Source organism: Aspergillus foveolatus (assembly GCF_047715535.1).
Source record: "Aspergillus foveolatus strain CBS 279.81 unplaced genomic scaffold BDW70scaffold_64, whole genome shotgun sequence".
Lineage (NCBI taxonomy): Eukaryota > Fungi > Ascomycota > Eurotiomycetes > Eurotiales > Aspergillaceae > Aspergillus > Aspergillus foveolatus.
Genome location: NW_027396128.1, coordinates 117,436 through 135,003, shown reverse-complemented (window position 1 = coordinate 135,003; position 17,568 = coordinate 117,436). Strand labels below are relative to the sequence as shown.

The 17,568-nt window shown below is 54.3% G+C and overlaps 4 protein-coding genes across 4 annotated transcripts; 3 read left to right on the top strand and 1 right to left on the bottom strand.

Annotated features, from left to right (window-relative positions):
- Nucleotides 1–1,324: 1,324 nt before the first annotated feature.
- On the bottom strand, nucleotides 1,325–4,102 carry BDW70DRAFT_171024 (Diacylglycerol acyltransferase family; the record flags this gene model as incomplete). Its single annotated transcript, XM_073743096.1, has 4 exons — nucleotides 1,325–2,312; nucleotides 2,381–2,764; nucleotides 2,849–3,487; nucleotides 3,546–4,102. 4 exons carry the CDS (start codon nucleotides 4,100–4,102, stop codon nucleotides 1,325–1,327), a joined length of 2,568 nt encoding a protein of 855 aa, XP_073592632.1.
- A 798-nt stretch (nucleotides 4,103–4,900) lies between these two features.
- On the top strand, nucleotides 4,901–6,799 carry BDW70DRAFT_163213 (cytochrome P450; the record flags this gene model as incomplete). Its single annotated transcript, XM_073741265.1, has 7 exons — nucleotides 4,901–4,993; nucleotides 5,037–5,132; nucleotides 5,186–5,255; nucleotides 5,344–5,899; nucleotides 5,968–6,343; nucleotides 6,396–6,556; nucleotides 6,622–6,799. The coding sequence occupies 7 exons, from the start codon at nucleotides 4,901–4,903 to the stop codon at nucleotides 6,797–6,799; spliced, it is 1,530 nt and encodes a 509-aa protein (XP_073592631.1).
- A 1,008-nt stretch (nucleotides 6,800–7,807) lies between these two features.
- On the top strand, nucleotides 7,808–8,836 carry BDW70DRAFT_163212 (elongation of very long chain fatty acids protein; the record flags this gene model as incomplete). The annotated part of the gene is made up of 3 exons (XM_073741264.1): nucleotides 7,808–8,200; nucleotides 8,274–8,556; nucleotides 8,613–8,836. 3 exons carry the CDS (start codon nucleotides 7,808–7,810, stop codon nucleotides 8,834–8,836), a joined length of 900 nt encoding a protein of 299 aa, XP_073592630.1.
- A 3,303-nt stretch (nucleotides 8,837–12,139) lies between these two features.
- BDW70DRAFT_171020 (P-loop containing nucleoside triphosphate hydrolase protein) lies at nucleotides 12,140–16,399 on the top strand (the record flags this gene model as incomplete). The annotated part of the gene is made up of 4 exons (XM_073743095.1): nucleotides 12,140–12,571; nucleotides 12,645–15,406; nucleotides 15,467–15,970; nucleotides 16,045–16,399. The coding sequence occupies 4 exons, from the start codon at nucleotides 12,140–12,142 to the stop codon at nucleotides 16,391–16,393; spliced, it is 4,047 nt and encodes a 1,348-aa protein (XP_073592629.1). The 3' UTR covers nucleotides 16,394–16,399.
- Nucleotides 16,400–17,568: the final 1,169 nt, after the last annotated feature.

Below are 17,568 nucleotides of genomic sequence, written 5' to 3'. Positions count from 1 at the left end.
CCTTCTTCAAGGACATATGCCCGAACTGGGCCCGCCGGAGCGCCTGAAAGTGCGACAGTCCACACATCTACCTGGACAAAGGGTACGGCCCCTTCCCCCCAATCTATAGGTAGTCAAAACGGGCATCTGCCCTCGAAGACCTGGCCAGGGTAGCGCCGGATGCTTCTTCCACTCATTTCCAACATATATTGTCCATAGTTGCTGCTTCAAACCTGTATCTAGCTAGTTTTCGGGAGTTCTGTTTAGACAGCACGTCCAGATGCCCCCTGGGAGGCCGCAGATCACGTGGGCCCCGTGATCCGCCGAGTGACGTTAAATAATAAAATCAAATCAAATCAAATCAAATCAAATGGACTGAGCTATATTAAAAACACCACACCGACTTTCGAGACTCTCAGGGTTTTCAAATTGCGAACATTTCGACTAAAAAAAATGCTATCTCTTTCACGATTCACAGCAAATCCCCCTTGTCGACCGCGGCTACGGTTGCAGTTTTACCAACATATAAGCCGTCTAGGTGGCGATTTATGCGCCTTCCCGAGCGTCTCCGCTGCAGATCGCTGTCGTCACGTTGGTGAACAGAAACGGAACTCGTCTTCAAAATCAGCATGTAAAGCACAGAGCCAGAATAACTCAAATCAAAAGTCTGATACAAGTTCACTGCTGACCCGGCGCTTTTGGACCTACCGCTCGACGTGGCGCCGAGCAGGAATCAACACACTACGTTGCCTAGTAGGCTGCACTGTGGGCGACTTTGCCGCGCTATGGACGCTCCAGACATATTGCCCTGAGCTGGGAATGGGGACTATAATGGCTGCTTCGAGTGCGTACCTTCCCTCGTCCCTCGCTCACCCTTAGGCGGCTCAGATAATCCGGGCTGACTAGATCGCCTCCAGTGGCATCCGGTATCACAACGTCTATCATTCTGGAGACGGTCCTTCTCCGTCATGGACCAGATAGGCTTCCATGGCTCGCAGCGGTGCGCACTGCAATGGGGATGAGTCTCGTCTCGATGGCGGCTATGGAAGCTGCGGAGAATCTGGTCGACTACCATCTTACAGGGGGTGTTATCAATCTCAACGATCCGGCGTTCTGGATGGCTGCGGTGGTTTCGATTGGTGCCGGGTTTCTGGCGCCGTTGCCATATAATTATTGGAGGTTAAGGGCGCTGGGGAGGAGTTGTCATTGACCCTGAAAAGACTCGCATTTCCAAAACTGTACATAACTATAGATATTGCACTAATCCATCTCAGCTCTATACAGGCGGATTCCACTGGCCCAGCAGTCGAGAACCCTCGCGAGTAAGGCTAGGCAGCTGAACTGACTACTCAACGATCTCGAACTTCACGCTCGCATCCTTCTCAAAGACATTCCTCCAGTCCGCCCAGATCCGCTTCAGCTCATCAATATACCTGCCCTGCAACTCCTCGACATACTCCTCGCTTACATCAAACCGCTGCTGCCTGACGCTGATGGGCCTGCCGACGACTACATGCAGCGGCCGTCGAAAAGGTATGAACATGCAGAAACGTCCCAGCGAAAAGGCAACCTTGTGACCAGCAGCTTTCTCCCACGCCCAAGCGACGAGGCCCTTGATCGAGTACCGTGAGAACTGAATGGGCGCAAAGAGGTCGTTCTCCCCGAACACAAGCACCGGGACGAGATCCGCTCCCGTCTCGACAGCAAGGCGGATAAATCCCTTCCTCAGCTTGACCACGATGCCCATCGTCCCCGGGCGTGCGACGTTGTACTCGCGACTCCCGCCCACGCTGATAGTGATTGCCTTGCCCATTCCGCGGAGATCATACCCTCCGCGCGTGAGATGTTGGATGCAGGAATCCTTCGAGACACCGCTCTGCCCCCGCGCAAAGAGGTACTCTCGCAGAAGAGGCGCGGTGAACATCCCATCCTTCACCAGGAACCGGTTGACGATTCCAGGGAAGAGTGTCTCGAACCCTGTTGCATCTGCCGTGAATGCGCCTGCGATTCCGTGGCAGGCGATTCCGTGCGGGTGTGCGCCGATCACGTATTTGCGTCGTGGGGAAAGGGGGGCACTTCGGTAGAGTCTTATGGGGAAGTACGATGCATGCAGTTTCCACATCAGAGAGGAGCGGAGCCACTTGCTCGGCTTGGGGGCGCTGGTTTTGTGCGCATTGGAGAAGAACTTGATGTGCAGGATGTAAGAGAGGACGAGAATGCGGACTCCGTTGTGGGGGACGAGCAGCAGAGAGTAGCCCAGGAGTGGAAGGAGGAACCAAGTGTTCGAAATGAAAGCAACGGTAATAATTTCGAGGAGGCGTCGTAGTATAGATCTGGGTCTTGTCAGCATTCCCTTTCCCCATGGGTGGATCAGTTTAGGGTATGGGACGCGGTGACTCACTTGTTGACTGCACCCTCGTCCTTTGAATTGACAGTCTGCAGCGTCTCTCCCTTGCCATTCGTCACCGTCACGACTCGGGGATCGTTTTCATTGACTTCAGGGACGACAATCATGCTCTTATCGGTCCGTGCAGCAAGGTCGGCAATACGGTCCGCTGCCTCTACACGGCCCTCCTTCTTCTGACACAGTTTCTGCAGCTTGGCCGCTTTCTCCAGGTACGATTTATTCCCCAGGACCTTGGTCAAGGCCTTGCTGAGCTCCTTGCCGCTGATATCAGGGGCGCGGCTCTTGTTCCCGTAGACACCAATCCCGAGCCACTCCGCGCGCGCGGCGTTCTCGTAGCAGTCTTGCCAAGCGGGAAGTACGACGTGGGGGACGCCATTTCTGTTCCTGTCAGTTTTTCATCATAGAGACGAGCGCGAGCGAGGGGGATGGGTTTGGGAAGTGGTGGATGCAATGGGGCCATACTGTATAGCTTCATACCACGAATTCGCGCCCCCATGGTGCACCGAACAGACAATCTGCCCAGTCTCGAGCATGGCGAGAGGCTCGACCTCAAACCACGAGCGGATCCGTACCTGGTCAGCCTCCATCTCTTTCTGCAGCGGGGTGACAGACTGCGCGTAGATCTCGTCCTGGTCATGGGGGTGCTTGGGCAGTTTCCAGAGCACCTGGATCTTCCGATCAGAGCAAGAAGCCAGGAACGTCTTAACGCCAGTGGCGATCTCCAGCACGACGCTGGGGTTCGGTGCATAGAGGGTCCCGAGGTTGATCAGGACGGTCGGGGCCCGGTGCAGCCAGGCGAACATCTCGGGATCCTGTGTCTTGACGGGTGCCACGGGGAGCAGGATGGGCCCGCAAGGGACCACATTGTCGGGCACGTCAAACGGCCAGTCCAGCTCTTTCAGGGCAGGCGAGAGATGCAGCCGGTTTGGCATCCAGGAATCGGCGAAGGGGAACCGCCCGTGGATCTTGTGCTTGATGCGCCAGTCGCGAATCTCGCGACGGCGTCCACTGCCGTGGTACATCTTCGCCGTCTTCAGGACGGCCATCGTGTTCAGGGGGATAAGATGCGGCGGCAGGGGGTACGGAAACCCTGTTCCGGGCCTGTGACCTGGTTAGACAAACCACCCGCCGTCTCTGAGCGTCAAGTCGGGGCGCTTACATGGGATACTTCCACGCCCACTTGGCATTCTTCTGCAGACCCAGCACAATATGGCTCAGGGATGTGGTGTTGAGCAGGATTGTCGTCTGTCCCGCATTATAGGCCGCATCGCGGCCTTGGAGGAAGAAGAAATCGATCGCGCATAGAGACGGCTTGATAGCGTGAATGATCTCAACGCAGCTCTCGTAGATATCGACGTACTCCTCCTCCGTCCAGCCCCAGATATCTTCGCACAGCGACTTGAACCCGAGGACGGAGCCGGTGTAACCAGGAGGATGGAAGGCACCGCGCTTCCCCGTGCGGATGAAGATCTCCGTATTGGACGGTCCTCGCACGGGGTGGAAGTGGATGCGCGACCTGTACTCAGCATCGTACGAGGCCTCGTTGTCGTGGAGGAGTTTGTTCAGCCTCTTCTCGAGGACAGGGAACGAGGCGAGGTGGATGTCTGTCCCGCCACGTACGAGAAGCTCGTGGATAATTGCGAGGACGATGTTGGTCTGGCCATGCTCGCTATTCGCGAGGAAGAGCACGCTGGTCTTGGTCTTATTATTTGCCATTGCAAGAGTAATTGTATGGCCTGTTGGTTGCGGGATTCAGCACAGTATGGGGACGCGCCGATATGATATAGAGACCCAAGTCTCTCCCCAGGGGTTACAGTTTGCAACTGCCAAGACGACCCTGTGACGCGCCCGAATTTTGAATGTATTGTGAGACTGTCAGTGGGATCATCTGGCCTATCTCGCTCTGGTGGCTGAACCCGGTGTTCAGAAACCTAGGTCCGGCCCCGTGCAACATCTGCATATACACGAAGGATGAGCCAACCCTACGTATCAGATCAATCTATCAGCCCCAGGAGAATAGAGTCCCGCCCCCCACAGTGCTGTGACGAGCGGGCGTTTCATGGCCGGTTCGCTGATCCACATCCTCGGCTTTGCCCATTTTCTCCGTGAAAACGGGTCCGATCGCGAGGGCCAATTTTTTCGAGCGCGCCCTGCAGATCATTAACCCGGCATTTGAACATCTGAATTATCTGTTCTGAATCTGGGCAAAAGCTCGGGGATGGTTCCTGAAACAGTTGACATCGGCATGTTGTCTATCTGCCTCTGCCTCTGCCTCATGTCCGGTCTCCATTGCCGGCACTGGTCGTTTGAGTGTCACTGTCACAAGTGCCATGTCCCATTGCAGGCCGATCTTCTGTGGCCCTGAATGTAGGGCCGAAACGAAACGGCTGAAGTGACGCGACTTAGTTTCCTTGCACCAGGCAGGATCCGTGATCGTATATAATCAACAGACAAACCTTGCTGTTTCAACTGTCTTGGTCTTTTCTGCAAGTACACTCGTTTCTCCTAGACAAGATGTCGCTCGTTATGGCCGTGCCACATGCCTTCTCTGTCAGTGATTTTGGGGATATTCCCACCGTCCTAGTCTCAGCGTTGAGCTTCATCCTCGTAGGTTAATCCTTCTCTACATTGGGCAGTGCTGAGTGTTCAGATCCCTGGAGCCCTGCTCTTCTGTCTGCAGCTGTTGCAGCCTGGACCTGTCATCAAGGGGGTTAAAGGCCCTCTAATTGACAGGTATCTGTTTGGAGTGCGTATACTGTTGCTTCTGCTATAGTCAAGACATCGATTGACATGCCGTAGCTCGAGACAAAACTTGGCTTTCTCTCTGGCCGCAGCGCCTACAAGTTCAACTCCCTGCACAAGAAATATGGTACGAACCCTCAACCATTCTCCTCTCACCCATCCTTGCATCCCTCTCCGTAAATTTCTGCTTTCTGCCGCTGACTTAAAGAATGTAGGCAGGATCGTCCGCTTCGCCCCGAACCAACTCTCCTCCAACACGATCAAGGGCATGCGCAACATCTACGGCGCAGGGCTCGGGAAGAGTAACACCTTCCTGAAAACAGGCTTCTACAAGGCCATCTCGCGCCGAAACATCTTCACAGCCACCGACCCGTACTATCACGCCACCGTCCGCAAGCTCTTCAGTCCCTCACTGAGCCCGGGATGCATGGCTGCGCACGAGCCCGTGATCAAGGGGTGCATTGCGCGGTTCCATGCCCTGGTCAAGCAGAGGATGCAGAGTCAAAAGGCGATCAGTCTGAACGACCTGTACTACTCGCTGTCCGTGGATATGGTCTCTGAAGTCCTCCTGGGCAAGTCGCTCGGCTGCATTGAGCGCGGCCGGCCGTTTTTCTGGACGGAGCAGCTCCCGCGCATCTTCTATTGGGCCACTATTCGAGATCAGTTCAAGGGATCTGGCGTCCCCACGCTAATCAAGTGGATGCTGCGCCAGATCCTGCGCAAGGGAATCCGGCAGAGGAGTGAGGAGGCAAGAATGCGTCTGATCCGAGAGTATGCACACCCCCAGATACCCCAGTCCCTCTAGTATTCATGCTAACGGATGATGATGATGGCTACAGACAACTCAAAGCAACCCACACCCGCCGCGATATCATGGTTGAAGTCCTGGAGCGTGCCGAATCGAGCAGCCTGCCCGAGGATGAAATCGCAGAAAACTTCTCCGCCATCATGCTGGCTGGGTTCCATACGACTTCGCACGCCATCTGCGCCACCATCTGGCTGGTCCTCTCGCATCCGGAGACGCGTGAGTGTCTCCAAAACGAGCTTCGCACGGCCTTTCAGTCTACCGATGAGATCTCTTTAGACGTCCTTGCCAAACTTCCCTGGTTGAACGCGGTCATCACTGAAGCGCTGAGGGTCTACCCGCCTGTTCCGCTTGGAGGAGCGCGCGTCTCGCCTGGTGCTTATGTTGATGGGGTCTACGTTCCTGCTGGCGTACGTATCTCTCCCTGTATCACAGTTAGTTGCCTTTCTAACGCGTCCGCAGGTCGAGGTCTCGACCTCCCTCTATGCCCTGCACCACAACGGCGAGTACTTCAACAACCCATACGAATTTGCCCCCGACCGCTGGATCAACCCCGAGTCTACGGATCGCAAGGAGGCCGTGCAGCCATTCTTGCTTGGAAGCCGGTCTTGCATTGCGAAATAGTAAGTTCGCCTAGTCTCATATCCAGTTCGTTCTACAGTGGAAACCAAGCCCTAACGCGCCCCAGCTTCGCCCAACAAATGCTCCTGCTCACTTTGGCCTCTTTTTTTGTCGAGTTTGACGGGCAGTATGTCGGCAAAGTGAAGGACTGGACTACCGAGAGCCGCTGCTACGCTTTCTGGGAACTTCCTGAACTGAAGGTTCAGCTTCAGGAGAGGTTGGCATCCGCTGAGATTTCAGAGTAAGACCTGTATAGACGGAAGCAAAAGAGGTCAGGTCAGGAACTGGATTTCCGCACAGACTTCGACTTCTCTACGTTCGTGTAAATCTTCTTTTTTTCAGTTTACTTGATGACTTCCGTTTGGTCGCTTTAAACAGATACGCCGTATAGTTACCTAGTTAGGTTGAATGAATTATGATCTGCGCCCTGGTGGTTTCTAGGGTAGACCTGTGAAATGCTGCATAAGAGCTTTTCTGTTTGTAATACGTTCTTTTGAGATGAAGCGCACCTCCATGCCATGACCAACATTCTAGACCACGTGCTATAATGTAAATCCAGTCTGTAACCATTGTCGGCAGTGGTAGGACCCTGAGGTGTCAGAGACCTAGGTAATGCATGAAGCATCCGTAGCTATGGATCCTGTCAGTCCGCGACCGTGGGCGTGCTTGACGTTCAGCACTTGCAGGATCGGAAACATAACCAGTTTCGAAATTGAGACAGACCGCAAGATTCTAGAATACATCAAAATGTATCATACACTCAGTATAGGCCAGCCCTGCTGGCCTCGGCTTGAAAATTGGCCCTGCGGATCGGCAATTGTAGAGGAGTCCCCACTGCCATATGGGGGTCCATTCGTATACTCCGAAGCCCTGGGCTCAAATTCGAGACAGCCACCGGAGTCAATCTGACGCCAATGAACAGGTTTTGTGATCCTGTATCACGTTCACGGTCTCGGGTCACGTCCCTTATCGGAAAGTTGATATTGCTTGTGTACATCGTGCTCGAAAACTTCAGGTTCATGATTGTCGCATCACAGATTCACCGTGATACCTACACGGTTGCCCCGATGGAGAAGTCGAATAAGCACGTTTCAAGGGGCAGCAGTGCCTTTAGTCTGTAGATAAAATCCTCGCGATGGACTCAGGGTCCGACCTTGAAACGTCAAAACTCGACAACACGGACACTTGCCCTTGTCATTCTTCTGCATGTCTATTGTCCAACTTGCATTAATCTACCTTGACCTGCCATAACAATGAACATTCCAACCCCGACCCTTTCCCGCCCTTTCGGCGTTCAGCTCTGGCCGCACTTCAGCAGGGCTTTCACTGCACTGTCAGGCAAATCCCCCGCTGATTTCCAGCTTGTCCCCGGCGAGACGCCGATGACGACCCTGCAGGGCACCCTTCTGTCTCTGGCGACATACTACATCGTTGTACTGGGCGGCCGACAGCTCATGAAGAATCAGGCCCCGTTTAAGCTACGGACCCCGTTCATCATCCATAATTTCATCTTAACCGTGATAAGTGGCTTGCTGTTGGCACTTTTCCTGGAGCAGATTCTCCCTACGCTTACAAATGATGGTGTTCTACATGCAATTTGCGATGCGCGCGGTGGGTGGACGGACGAGTTGGTGCTTCTTTACTACGTACGCGTTGCTCTGGCTAAGCTAAGAAAGCCAATGGAAAATGGAAGCTGGCTGATGCTAATGAGACTCGCAGCTGAACTACCTGACCAAGTATCTCGAACTGGCAGATACAGTCTTCCTCGTCCTGAAGAAGAAACCACTGACGTTCCTGCACACCTACCACCACGGTGCGACAGCGCTGCTATGCTACGTTGAGCTCGTCGGCCGCACTTCTGTTTCCTGGGTCCCTATCACGCTGAACCTGATGGTTCACGTCGTAATGTACTGGTACTATTTCCAGAGCGCGCGCGGCATCCGCATCTGGTGGAAGCGGTACATCACGCTGCTGCAAATTGCGCAGTTTGTCATCGATATCGGTATTGCACCAATCTGCAACTCTCCAGTTTGAGCCTTTTGCTGATGTGGTTGACAGGGTTTATCTACTTCGCCTCGTATACGTACTTTGCGTCAACGTATTTCCCCTGGGTGCCGAATGCGGGCCACTGCATGGGTGAGGAGTATGCGGCGGGCTTTGGAGTGTTCATTATCAGCTCTTATCTGTTGCTGTTCATCTCATTCTATCTTACAACGTACAGGGAGAAGGCACCGCGGTTTTTGAGTCGGGCGAGGGCCCTAAGCGCGAAGAAGGGGCTCTGAGCGTGGCCGTCTCGATCTGAATGGTGGTAGCGAGATACCTTTTTGCCCTATCAACGTGGCTCTCCTCAGCGATGTATTGAATGGTGATTGCGTTGGTTGAGTCGAGGGTTCAGGCCGATCTGGTTCGTGGGAGGTTTATTTGTTCCAGTTAATGTGTTCAGTAACATCCATCTATACGAGCAATATGACATAGACTTCCAATATCTTAGCAACCAACATTTAAGGGCATATACATCTACACATACTCTGCATTACCCGCAGCTGTTCCTGCAGCTTGCATGTTTTGCAGCCTGAGGCACAGCATGAAGGACAGTTCGAACCACAAGCATACAATCGCCAACAGCCGAAGCGCAGGCGCATGAACCGAGTTTCGAGTTTTGGCCCTGCATACCTGCAAGCGACCAGCCGCATTGCCGTGCGTCCGAGCAGTGTCAGTGCTCTGGCTCGAAGATCCGGCACGTACAGGGTTCGCTTGATAGCGCAGCAAACATCCAATGGTAGCTTGATCCCAACACAGAGTGCGTCCGTCGACGAGACTATCGACCGCGATCAAATTTTGCCATGGCAAGTCTTAAAGGTACGGGGATCCTACTTGATGCAGTGCAGTCCGAGGCTCCTCGGTAGAACCCCGGCTAGCCATGGACGAGTTATTCATCGTGGAAACTGGCCTGGGAATCCAATAGCTAATCCCATGCCTGAGGGAGTCTTACACCGCGTTGTCTTTCAGCTCAATTCGAGAAAGCAAGGCCACTCCGAGGTATGGCCGACGCAAGACATCCATTGAGAGGCACTACCAGGATATCCAATATTCGAGATATGCCATATCGTTCCCCCTCTGCTCTTCCCCCACCCATCCTGGCGAATTCGGTCGAACTGCCCAGGCTAGGGCAGTGACCTGAACGCAGGTCCGCTCAATCCTGGCCCACTCGCGGCACTTCCAGGTACGGGTTTATCCCGATGTCAATGACAGCCGTTGCTGCTGGTGTTCCTGTCCCTATTCCTGTTTTTGTTCACCATGCTGTTGCTAGGTTCTGGGGTTGGGATCATCGCTCAGAACACGAGTTAGTTTATTACTAGCTCGTGGGTCGCGCTGAGGAGAACAGCTTCAACCAGTTCCTACACACAGTTGGCACCGGGGAGGAGTACATTCCTGGGGCGACCACCGGACGCAGTGAATTTTCACTATAGGTGGACTACAGAGACCTCTGTCGCATTCCTGGTGCCCATGATGAGCTCGTGGATTGACTAATCACTCTGTAGCAGGTCTACTCACGCTGAAGTATAAGCTAGGTAGTGCCAACGTCATAACGGTCGCTACCATACTTGGCGATGTACACTACCTTTGATCAAGGGCCGTTTATGCCCCTGCTCATGCGCTACTCGCTTATCCCAATAATGCCCATACCAAGTGAGCACTATCTGGAGGGGCACTGGGAGCGATATATTACTAGATTGGATCCAGAAATTTGGGTAACCTGTGTCCTCAGACCGGCCGCAAAATAATATCAATAATCATAATAATAATAATAATCATAATAATAATAATATTAATAATAATAATAATAAACACTAATAAAAAATAAATAGAGATAAATAAGAATAATAAACACGAGGCCAATCTCAGACCTATCAAATGTGCTAAAAGTGACAGTAACTGACAAGTCCCTAAGCGATGGCGACGTTCTAGCTTGATTTTGGTCGAAGGCGGATCACCCATTGTCCAGGCCTGAATGCCTGGAAAATTGGCCAACCACAGCATTTTTTATACGGACACAAACTATAGACATGAAGGACAGTGAAACGGACATGATACCCGAGTCAGAAACGACTCGTCCATGCACGCAAGTGGCGTTCACATGGTCAAGACCGGTCTAGTCGGCCGCTAGCAGGCCATCGGTGCGACAAGCTTTAGACCGGGCAGGCTTAGGACTGGCAGTCCGGGGCAATAACATTATTGAGCATCAAGTCATCGCCAAGAACTTCATTGCAAAAGCTCCCTTGCGGCCGCTGTCGATCTTGCGAGGTCGAAGTCGACAGAGCAGGGATTTAGATTTAGGGTATATAGGGTATAGGGTATAGAGTCTAGTCTATAGTCTATACATTATGGTTTCGCCTGGGATGCTAGTTTCAAGCTCCAACTAGCGCAGCCACTGTTTACATCTCGCATTGCTTGCCTGTTCGAACTGTATCTGCAGGCCTCAGACACCGATCGTCGACCGGGCCCAGAATGTATGGGAGAGCAAGATGCACCGACAAGTCGCCGGCCCACTCTCAACAGCCGCTACTGAGCTAGCGTGACAGTTAAGAGCAGTTGAGCCCCGAGATCAGGGGGCCCCAATGCTAAACCATGCCCTGAAACACGCCCCAACGCCCCACGCTGCCCTGTGCGTGACCTTCGCCGACCTGTATATTACCCGCAGCCTAGGCAATTTCCAACTGCCGAGCCTGGTCAGCGGGATCTGATCTGATCCGTGATCGCCGTGCCCTAATTCAGGACTCCCCGGTGTTTCATCACTGCATCATCTCCAACGGTTGCTGTATCTGTATCCCGTTCGACGGAAACTGCGTACGATGGGCTCCGAGAGTCTGCGACGGGGAAATGACCCGATCCGGAACTCGACTCAGATCCTTCCAATATGACGGTATATTATGATCTGTGATCTGTGATTATGGCTGTGATCTACCCCGGGTCTGGGTGCTAGTCTAGTCTCGGCGCGTTTCATGCGCCCGAAGCTTAGCTGGGAATTGACACATGACCACTCCTAGACGGTCGAACGGGTAAGGCTAGTCAAAATAACGGCATTGGGCACTGTCACGGGCGTGTTTCGGCTTTGTTGTCGGCGTCTGTGTCTGGAAAAGGTGTCTCTGCTGAGTCTTGCGGTTCTGGTTGCGGTGTCATGCTGATACTCTCAAGATTCTATCCAAGGGGTTCCTCTCTCTGTTCTATGCTCTTCTCTGGTTTTGCTTGGTCGTGGGCAACGGTCTTTGTGTTCTTATTTTTATCATTATCTTTTTCATTATTTTTTATTATATTTTTTTTTTTACTATTATCATTTTTTTGGTGCTGTCAGTGGTCTTGTCTATCACACAGTCAAGCTGTCTTTGCTCTTTCTCCAATCCTAGAGGGTCGCGTCAGAGGCGATCCGGTCGTTCCAACCGCAAGTCCTTGAGCTCAGCATGGGGATGCTATGAGAGTAGCTTTGCCCAGTCTTCAGTCGTTTTGTTCGTCCAGGTTGCAAGCTAGTAAGCCAGCTGCACACCACTCGTTGGTCTATCTATCCGTCCACACTCGTTCAACCCACCATGCGGCCGGACCGCCAGCACCCCTCCAACCCTCAAGCGGGCGCCCGCTGGCGCTCTCGCGCCAGTAGAGGTATGAGCATGAGCATGAACAAGGTCCCTTGGCATGATCCCCAAGAGGAGATCCCTCTCGAGCCGACAATGCCCATGTCAATGCGCATGACGCGCCGCTCTCTCTTCATGCTTTCCGAATGGCCGGGCGCCGACTCGCGCGAGGAGATCCTCACGGATTCAGGACCAATGCGCCTGAACCGCCAGTCGATGCTGTTGCTTTCAGACGTGCAGAAGCAGGTTCTTGAGGCGCAGGTTGCCATGCCCACGCCCAAGGTCGGGTACTTTAGAATCTATAGCTACGCAACGGGGTGGGATCTTGTTCTGCTGGTGTTAGGAGCTGTTTGTGCAGTTGGCGGGGGAGCAGCGTTGCCCCTTTTTACTGTACGTTCCTACCTTCTTTTTGCAATTACTTTAAATGATCCCTCTGTGTGGAGGATTATGCTCATTGGTGAAGGTGTTTTTCGGAAACATCACGTCCACTTTCCGCGATGTCGCGAGCTATGCGATGCCCTACGATGAGTTCAACGACACGTTGACCAAGAACGTCTTCTACTTTCTGTACTTGGGCATCGGCGAGTTCGTGGCCATCGGTATCGCGACATTCGCCTTTGTGCATACGGGAAACTCCATTACCCAGAAGATCCGAGTCCGCTACCTGCAGGCCATCCTGCAGCAGAACATCGCCTTCTTCGACTCCCTGGGCGCAGGGGAGATCACCACCCGGATCTCGGGCGATATGCACCTCATCCAAGACGGGATCTCGGAGAAAGCCAGCCTCGTGCTGACGGGTGTCGCCAGTTTCGTAACTGCGTTTGTGATCGCCTTTGTCAAGTACTGGAAGTTGGCGCTGATCTCGACGAGTACGCTGGGTGCTCTGCTGCTAATCATGGGCATTGGATCAACCGTCTCGGTGATCTACAGCAAGCGCAGTATCGAGTGTTATGGGAAGGGAGGGAACATAGCGGACAATGTCCTCAATTCGATTCGGACAGTCGCGGCCTTTGGAGCGCAGGAAACGCTCGCGAAGAAATACGAGGTGTATCTGCGCGACGCCGAGAAGAACGGACGCATCGTACAGATGACCTTTGCGCTGGTCATTGCAGGCATTCTTGGAACCATGTACCTGAACTACGGGCTGGGACTGTGGATGGGGTCGAAGTTCCTTGTTGAAGATCCGAAGAATGTGCAGCCAGGTGATATCCTGACCATCATGATGAGCATCATTCTGGGTTCCTATGCGCTCGGCAACGTGGCGCCGAACATTCAGGCCTTTTCAGACGCTGTCGCTGCTGCGACGAAGATCCTGGGGACGATTGAGCGAGAGTCACCGCTGAACCCCATGTCTACAGAGGGGGGGAAACTAACCAGCGTGAGAGGAGAGATCGAGCTACGGAATATCCGCCATGCGTATCCGTCTCGACCAGAGGTGATGGTCATGGACCAATTCAACCTGCGCATTCCTGCTGGCAAGACGACTGCCTTTGTTGGGCCGTCAGGGTCGGGGAAAAGCACGATTATCGGGTTGCTGGAGCGGTTCTACAACCCCGTTGCCGGGGCTGTTCTGCTAGACGGGCACGATATCGAGTCCTTGAATCTGCAGTGGCTGCGTCAGCAGATCGCCCTTGTCGGCCAAGAGCCGCAGCTGTTCACAGCGACAATCTACGAGAATATCAAGTACGGCCTGATAGGCTCCGACTTTGAGAAAGAGTCTGAAAGCGCGATTCGCGCCCGGGTCGTCAAGGCCGCCAGGGTTGCTGACGCGCACGATTTCATCAGCAAGTTGCCCGACGGGTATGAAACGAATATCGGCAGCCTGGCACTTTCCGGCGGCCAGAAGCAGAGGATCGCGATTGCACGGGCGATCGTCAAGGAGCCGAAGATCCTGCTTCTGGACGAAGCGACCTCTGCGCTGGATACAAAGTCCGAGGGGCTGGTGCAGGCTGCGCTGGACCGTGCAGCAGAGGGGCGCACGACGATTGTCATTGCGCATCGACTGTCGACGATCAAGAACGCGCATAATATCGTCGTGATGAAAGGTGGCAAGATCGCCGAGCAGGGGACGCACAGTCAGTTGCTCGAGAGGAAAGGGGTGTATGCGAGTCTCGTCCAGGCGCAGAGTATCAAAGAGACTGCCGTCGACGATGACGGGTATGATAAAGAGCTCGCCACCCTCTGGTTTGACGAGGATGACTCTGATTTCGACGATTACGGCACCGACGGGGGCGATGGCACAGATATGCAGGCTCGGCTGTGGAAGCGCGAGAGTGTCATGTTCCCTGGCACGGCCGGGCCAAAATCGAGACGATTCTCGCTCTGGACGCTCGTCAAATTCATCGCCAGCTTCAACAGGAAAGAGAAGTACATCATGGGTCTAGGGCTGACGCTCTCGCTCTTCGCTGGAGGCGTGCAGCCGGCACAGTCGGTCCTGCTGGCAAAGGCCGTCAACGCCATCTCGACTCCCGTCAGCCAGCCTGAGAAGCTGCGCAATGATACGAACTTCTGGGCCTCTATGTTCCTCATGACAGGTCTGGTGACGATATTCCTGTTTGGCAGCCAGGGCACGCTGTTCGCGTTCAGCGCTGAGAAGCTGATCCGAAGAGCCCGAAGCAGCACATTCCGCGTCCTGCTGGGCCAGGATATCACTTTCTTCGACGAAGAGGATAACACCGCCGGCACGCTGACATCCATGCTGGCTACCGAGATCAAAAACCTCGCTGGGATCAGCGGCGCAACGCTGGGGACCCTGCTCATTGTGACCGTCAACCTGTTTGGCTCCCTGACCGTCGCCTACGCCCTGGGATGGAAGCTGGCCCTCGTCTGCTCGTCGGCCGTCCCATTACTCCTGCTCTCGGGCTTCCTGCGCACCTGGATCCTCAGCCGATTCCAGGCACGCGGCCGCACTGTCTACCAAAAATCTGCCAGCGACGTCAGCGAAGCCGTCACGGCCATCCGCACCGTCGTCTCCCTGACGATGGAGAAGGTCATCCTCGACGCGTACAAGACCCAGACAGCCAAGCAAGTGCGCTCGGACATCCCGACGATCCTGCGCTCCTCTTTTCTGTATGCTTCCTCGGAAGCCCTGCAGTTCTTCTGCATGGCGCTTGGCTTCTGGTACGGTGGCACGCTGCTCGGCCACCACGAGTACAGCATCTTCCACTTCTACGTCTGTTTCAGCGAGGTCATTTTCGGCGCGCAGGCCGCAGGCAGCGTCTTCTCGTATGCGCCCGGCATGTCCAAGGCAAAACACGCCGCGGGCGAGCTGAAAGCACTGTACAGCCGCAAACCCAAGATCCACGGCCACAACGTGATGCGCGGGCGCTGGGCCGGCGCCAACGCCAGCGCCGCCGCGCGCAACGTCCTCCCCCTCCCTCCCCGGTCGCTGCAGGGGTCGATCGAGTTCCGCAATGTGTACTTCCGGTATCCCACGCGGATGACGGTCCCCGTGCTCTCAGGGCTGAGCTTCTCGATCCGCCCGGGCCAGTTTGTCGCGTTCGTGGGCGCAAGCGGCTGCGGCAAGTCGACGACGATCGCCCTCCTAGAGCGCTTCTACAACCCGCTGCCAGGCAGCGGCGGAATCTACGTCGACGGACGGGATATCAGCAGTCTGGACCTGCAGAGCTACCGGCGGCAGCTGGCGTTTGTCGGGCAGGAGCCGGCGTTGTTCCAGGGGACGATCAAGGAGAATATCCTGCTGGGAATGGAGGACGGGGAGGTCGATGACAGCCAGATCATCGCTGCGTGCAAAGACGCGAACATCTACGACTTCATCATCTCACTTCCGTGCGTACAATCCCCGTCTTCTCTCCATTCACTCTTCTATACTCACATTGTGACACCGGCTGACATGCGAGCAGGCAGGGCTTCAACACCGAAGTAGGCAGCAAGGGCGGGATGTTATCTGGGGGCCAGAAACAGCGCATCGCCATTGCGCGCGCGCTGCTGCGCGACCCCCGGATCCTGCTACTGGACGAGGCGACCTCGGCGCTGGACAGCGAGAGCGAGCAAGTGGTGCAGGCGGCGCTGGACACGGCCGCGAGGGGCCGCACGACGGTGGCGGTGGCCCACCGGCTGAGCACGATCCAGCGCGCAGACGTGATCTACGTGCTGGCGAACGGGCGCATTGCTGAGGAAGGGACGCACGCCGAGCTGCTGCGGAGGAGGGGGCACTACTACGATTTGGTGAACCTGCAGAGTCTGGCGTAGCTGAGCGCAAAATACGTGTATTTAAGTTAATCAAGTAATCGTCAGTAATCAGTCAGTAGTCAGTCAGTAACCAGTCGCAATCACATCGCCATCAGTCAACCACCCTGTCGACGATCATAGTCAATTATGTGACTTAATTATGTCAGTGTCGCTGACTGAATTTAGGGCTTCGGATTCGGCATGGCCGTTGTCTTAATTATGCCAAACATGCCAGTCCATCATGAAACTGTCTTTTCTGTCCCTGTCATGAGTCGTACAAATTTGCTGAGAATTATGTAAAATTAAGTCGGCCACGTGTCTGATACTACCTAACGAGTCAGTCAGAGGCACGGGATCGCCTCTATGACCCCGAAATATATGAATAGCCTTGTGAAGCTTGTGAAGCTTGCGAACCGTGCCAATGAAGCCCTACAAGACTCGATCGCTTACATGATTGAGGACAAGTCCAGACAATTCAGTGAAATTAAGAGCAATACAGACATTCTGACATTGAGCATCAAGCAATCGAGCATTGAGCAATCCAGCAATCCAGCAATCCAGCAATCCAGGCAGTAGCAATCAGCAGTTCGCCGTATGAGTCTTAGCTGCTTCCCCAAGGTCCTCAATTGCAGCTTCACAAGGGCAAATGGCACTATTTGTCTCTTTTCCTACCAAGTGGGCCCTTCCTGATACGGCAACTGTGCTCCGACTGGGCTAGTCATGCTGCTAGTTTATACTCAGAAGACTCCGACGTCTGGCGTTCACTTTGATCTGACGGAGCAGTCTCCTAGCTCGTACATTTTTTTAATTTGCCAATCTGTAGTCAAGGAACAGGGGATCAGCTCGGCGTGCATTCCGCGCTTGTCAGTTCCTCCCAGCCTTAGTGCTTCACCTCCGTCTCCAGTCGCCATTCTCCAGTTCAGTCTCCAATTCCAGTATGCACTCCTCACTACTTGCTGGGTCCGGATCAGCTGGAGAGCCAGGCGCTGAGATTGTCTGGGTCGGTCCCAGGACGTCCTGGGACGTCCCAGACCACGCTTATGCCTAATCAGGGGCAATGGAGGGACTTCTTTGCCCGCTCAGCCAACCGTTGGAACCTGATCGCCACAGTGCGCATCCCCCACCACGTGCCAGGGCGTCGGCAGAGCGCATCTACCGAAACAACGGGCTGTGTCCGGTCCGGTCGATGCTGCGAG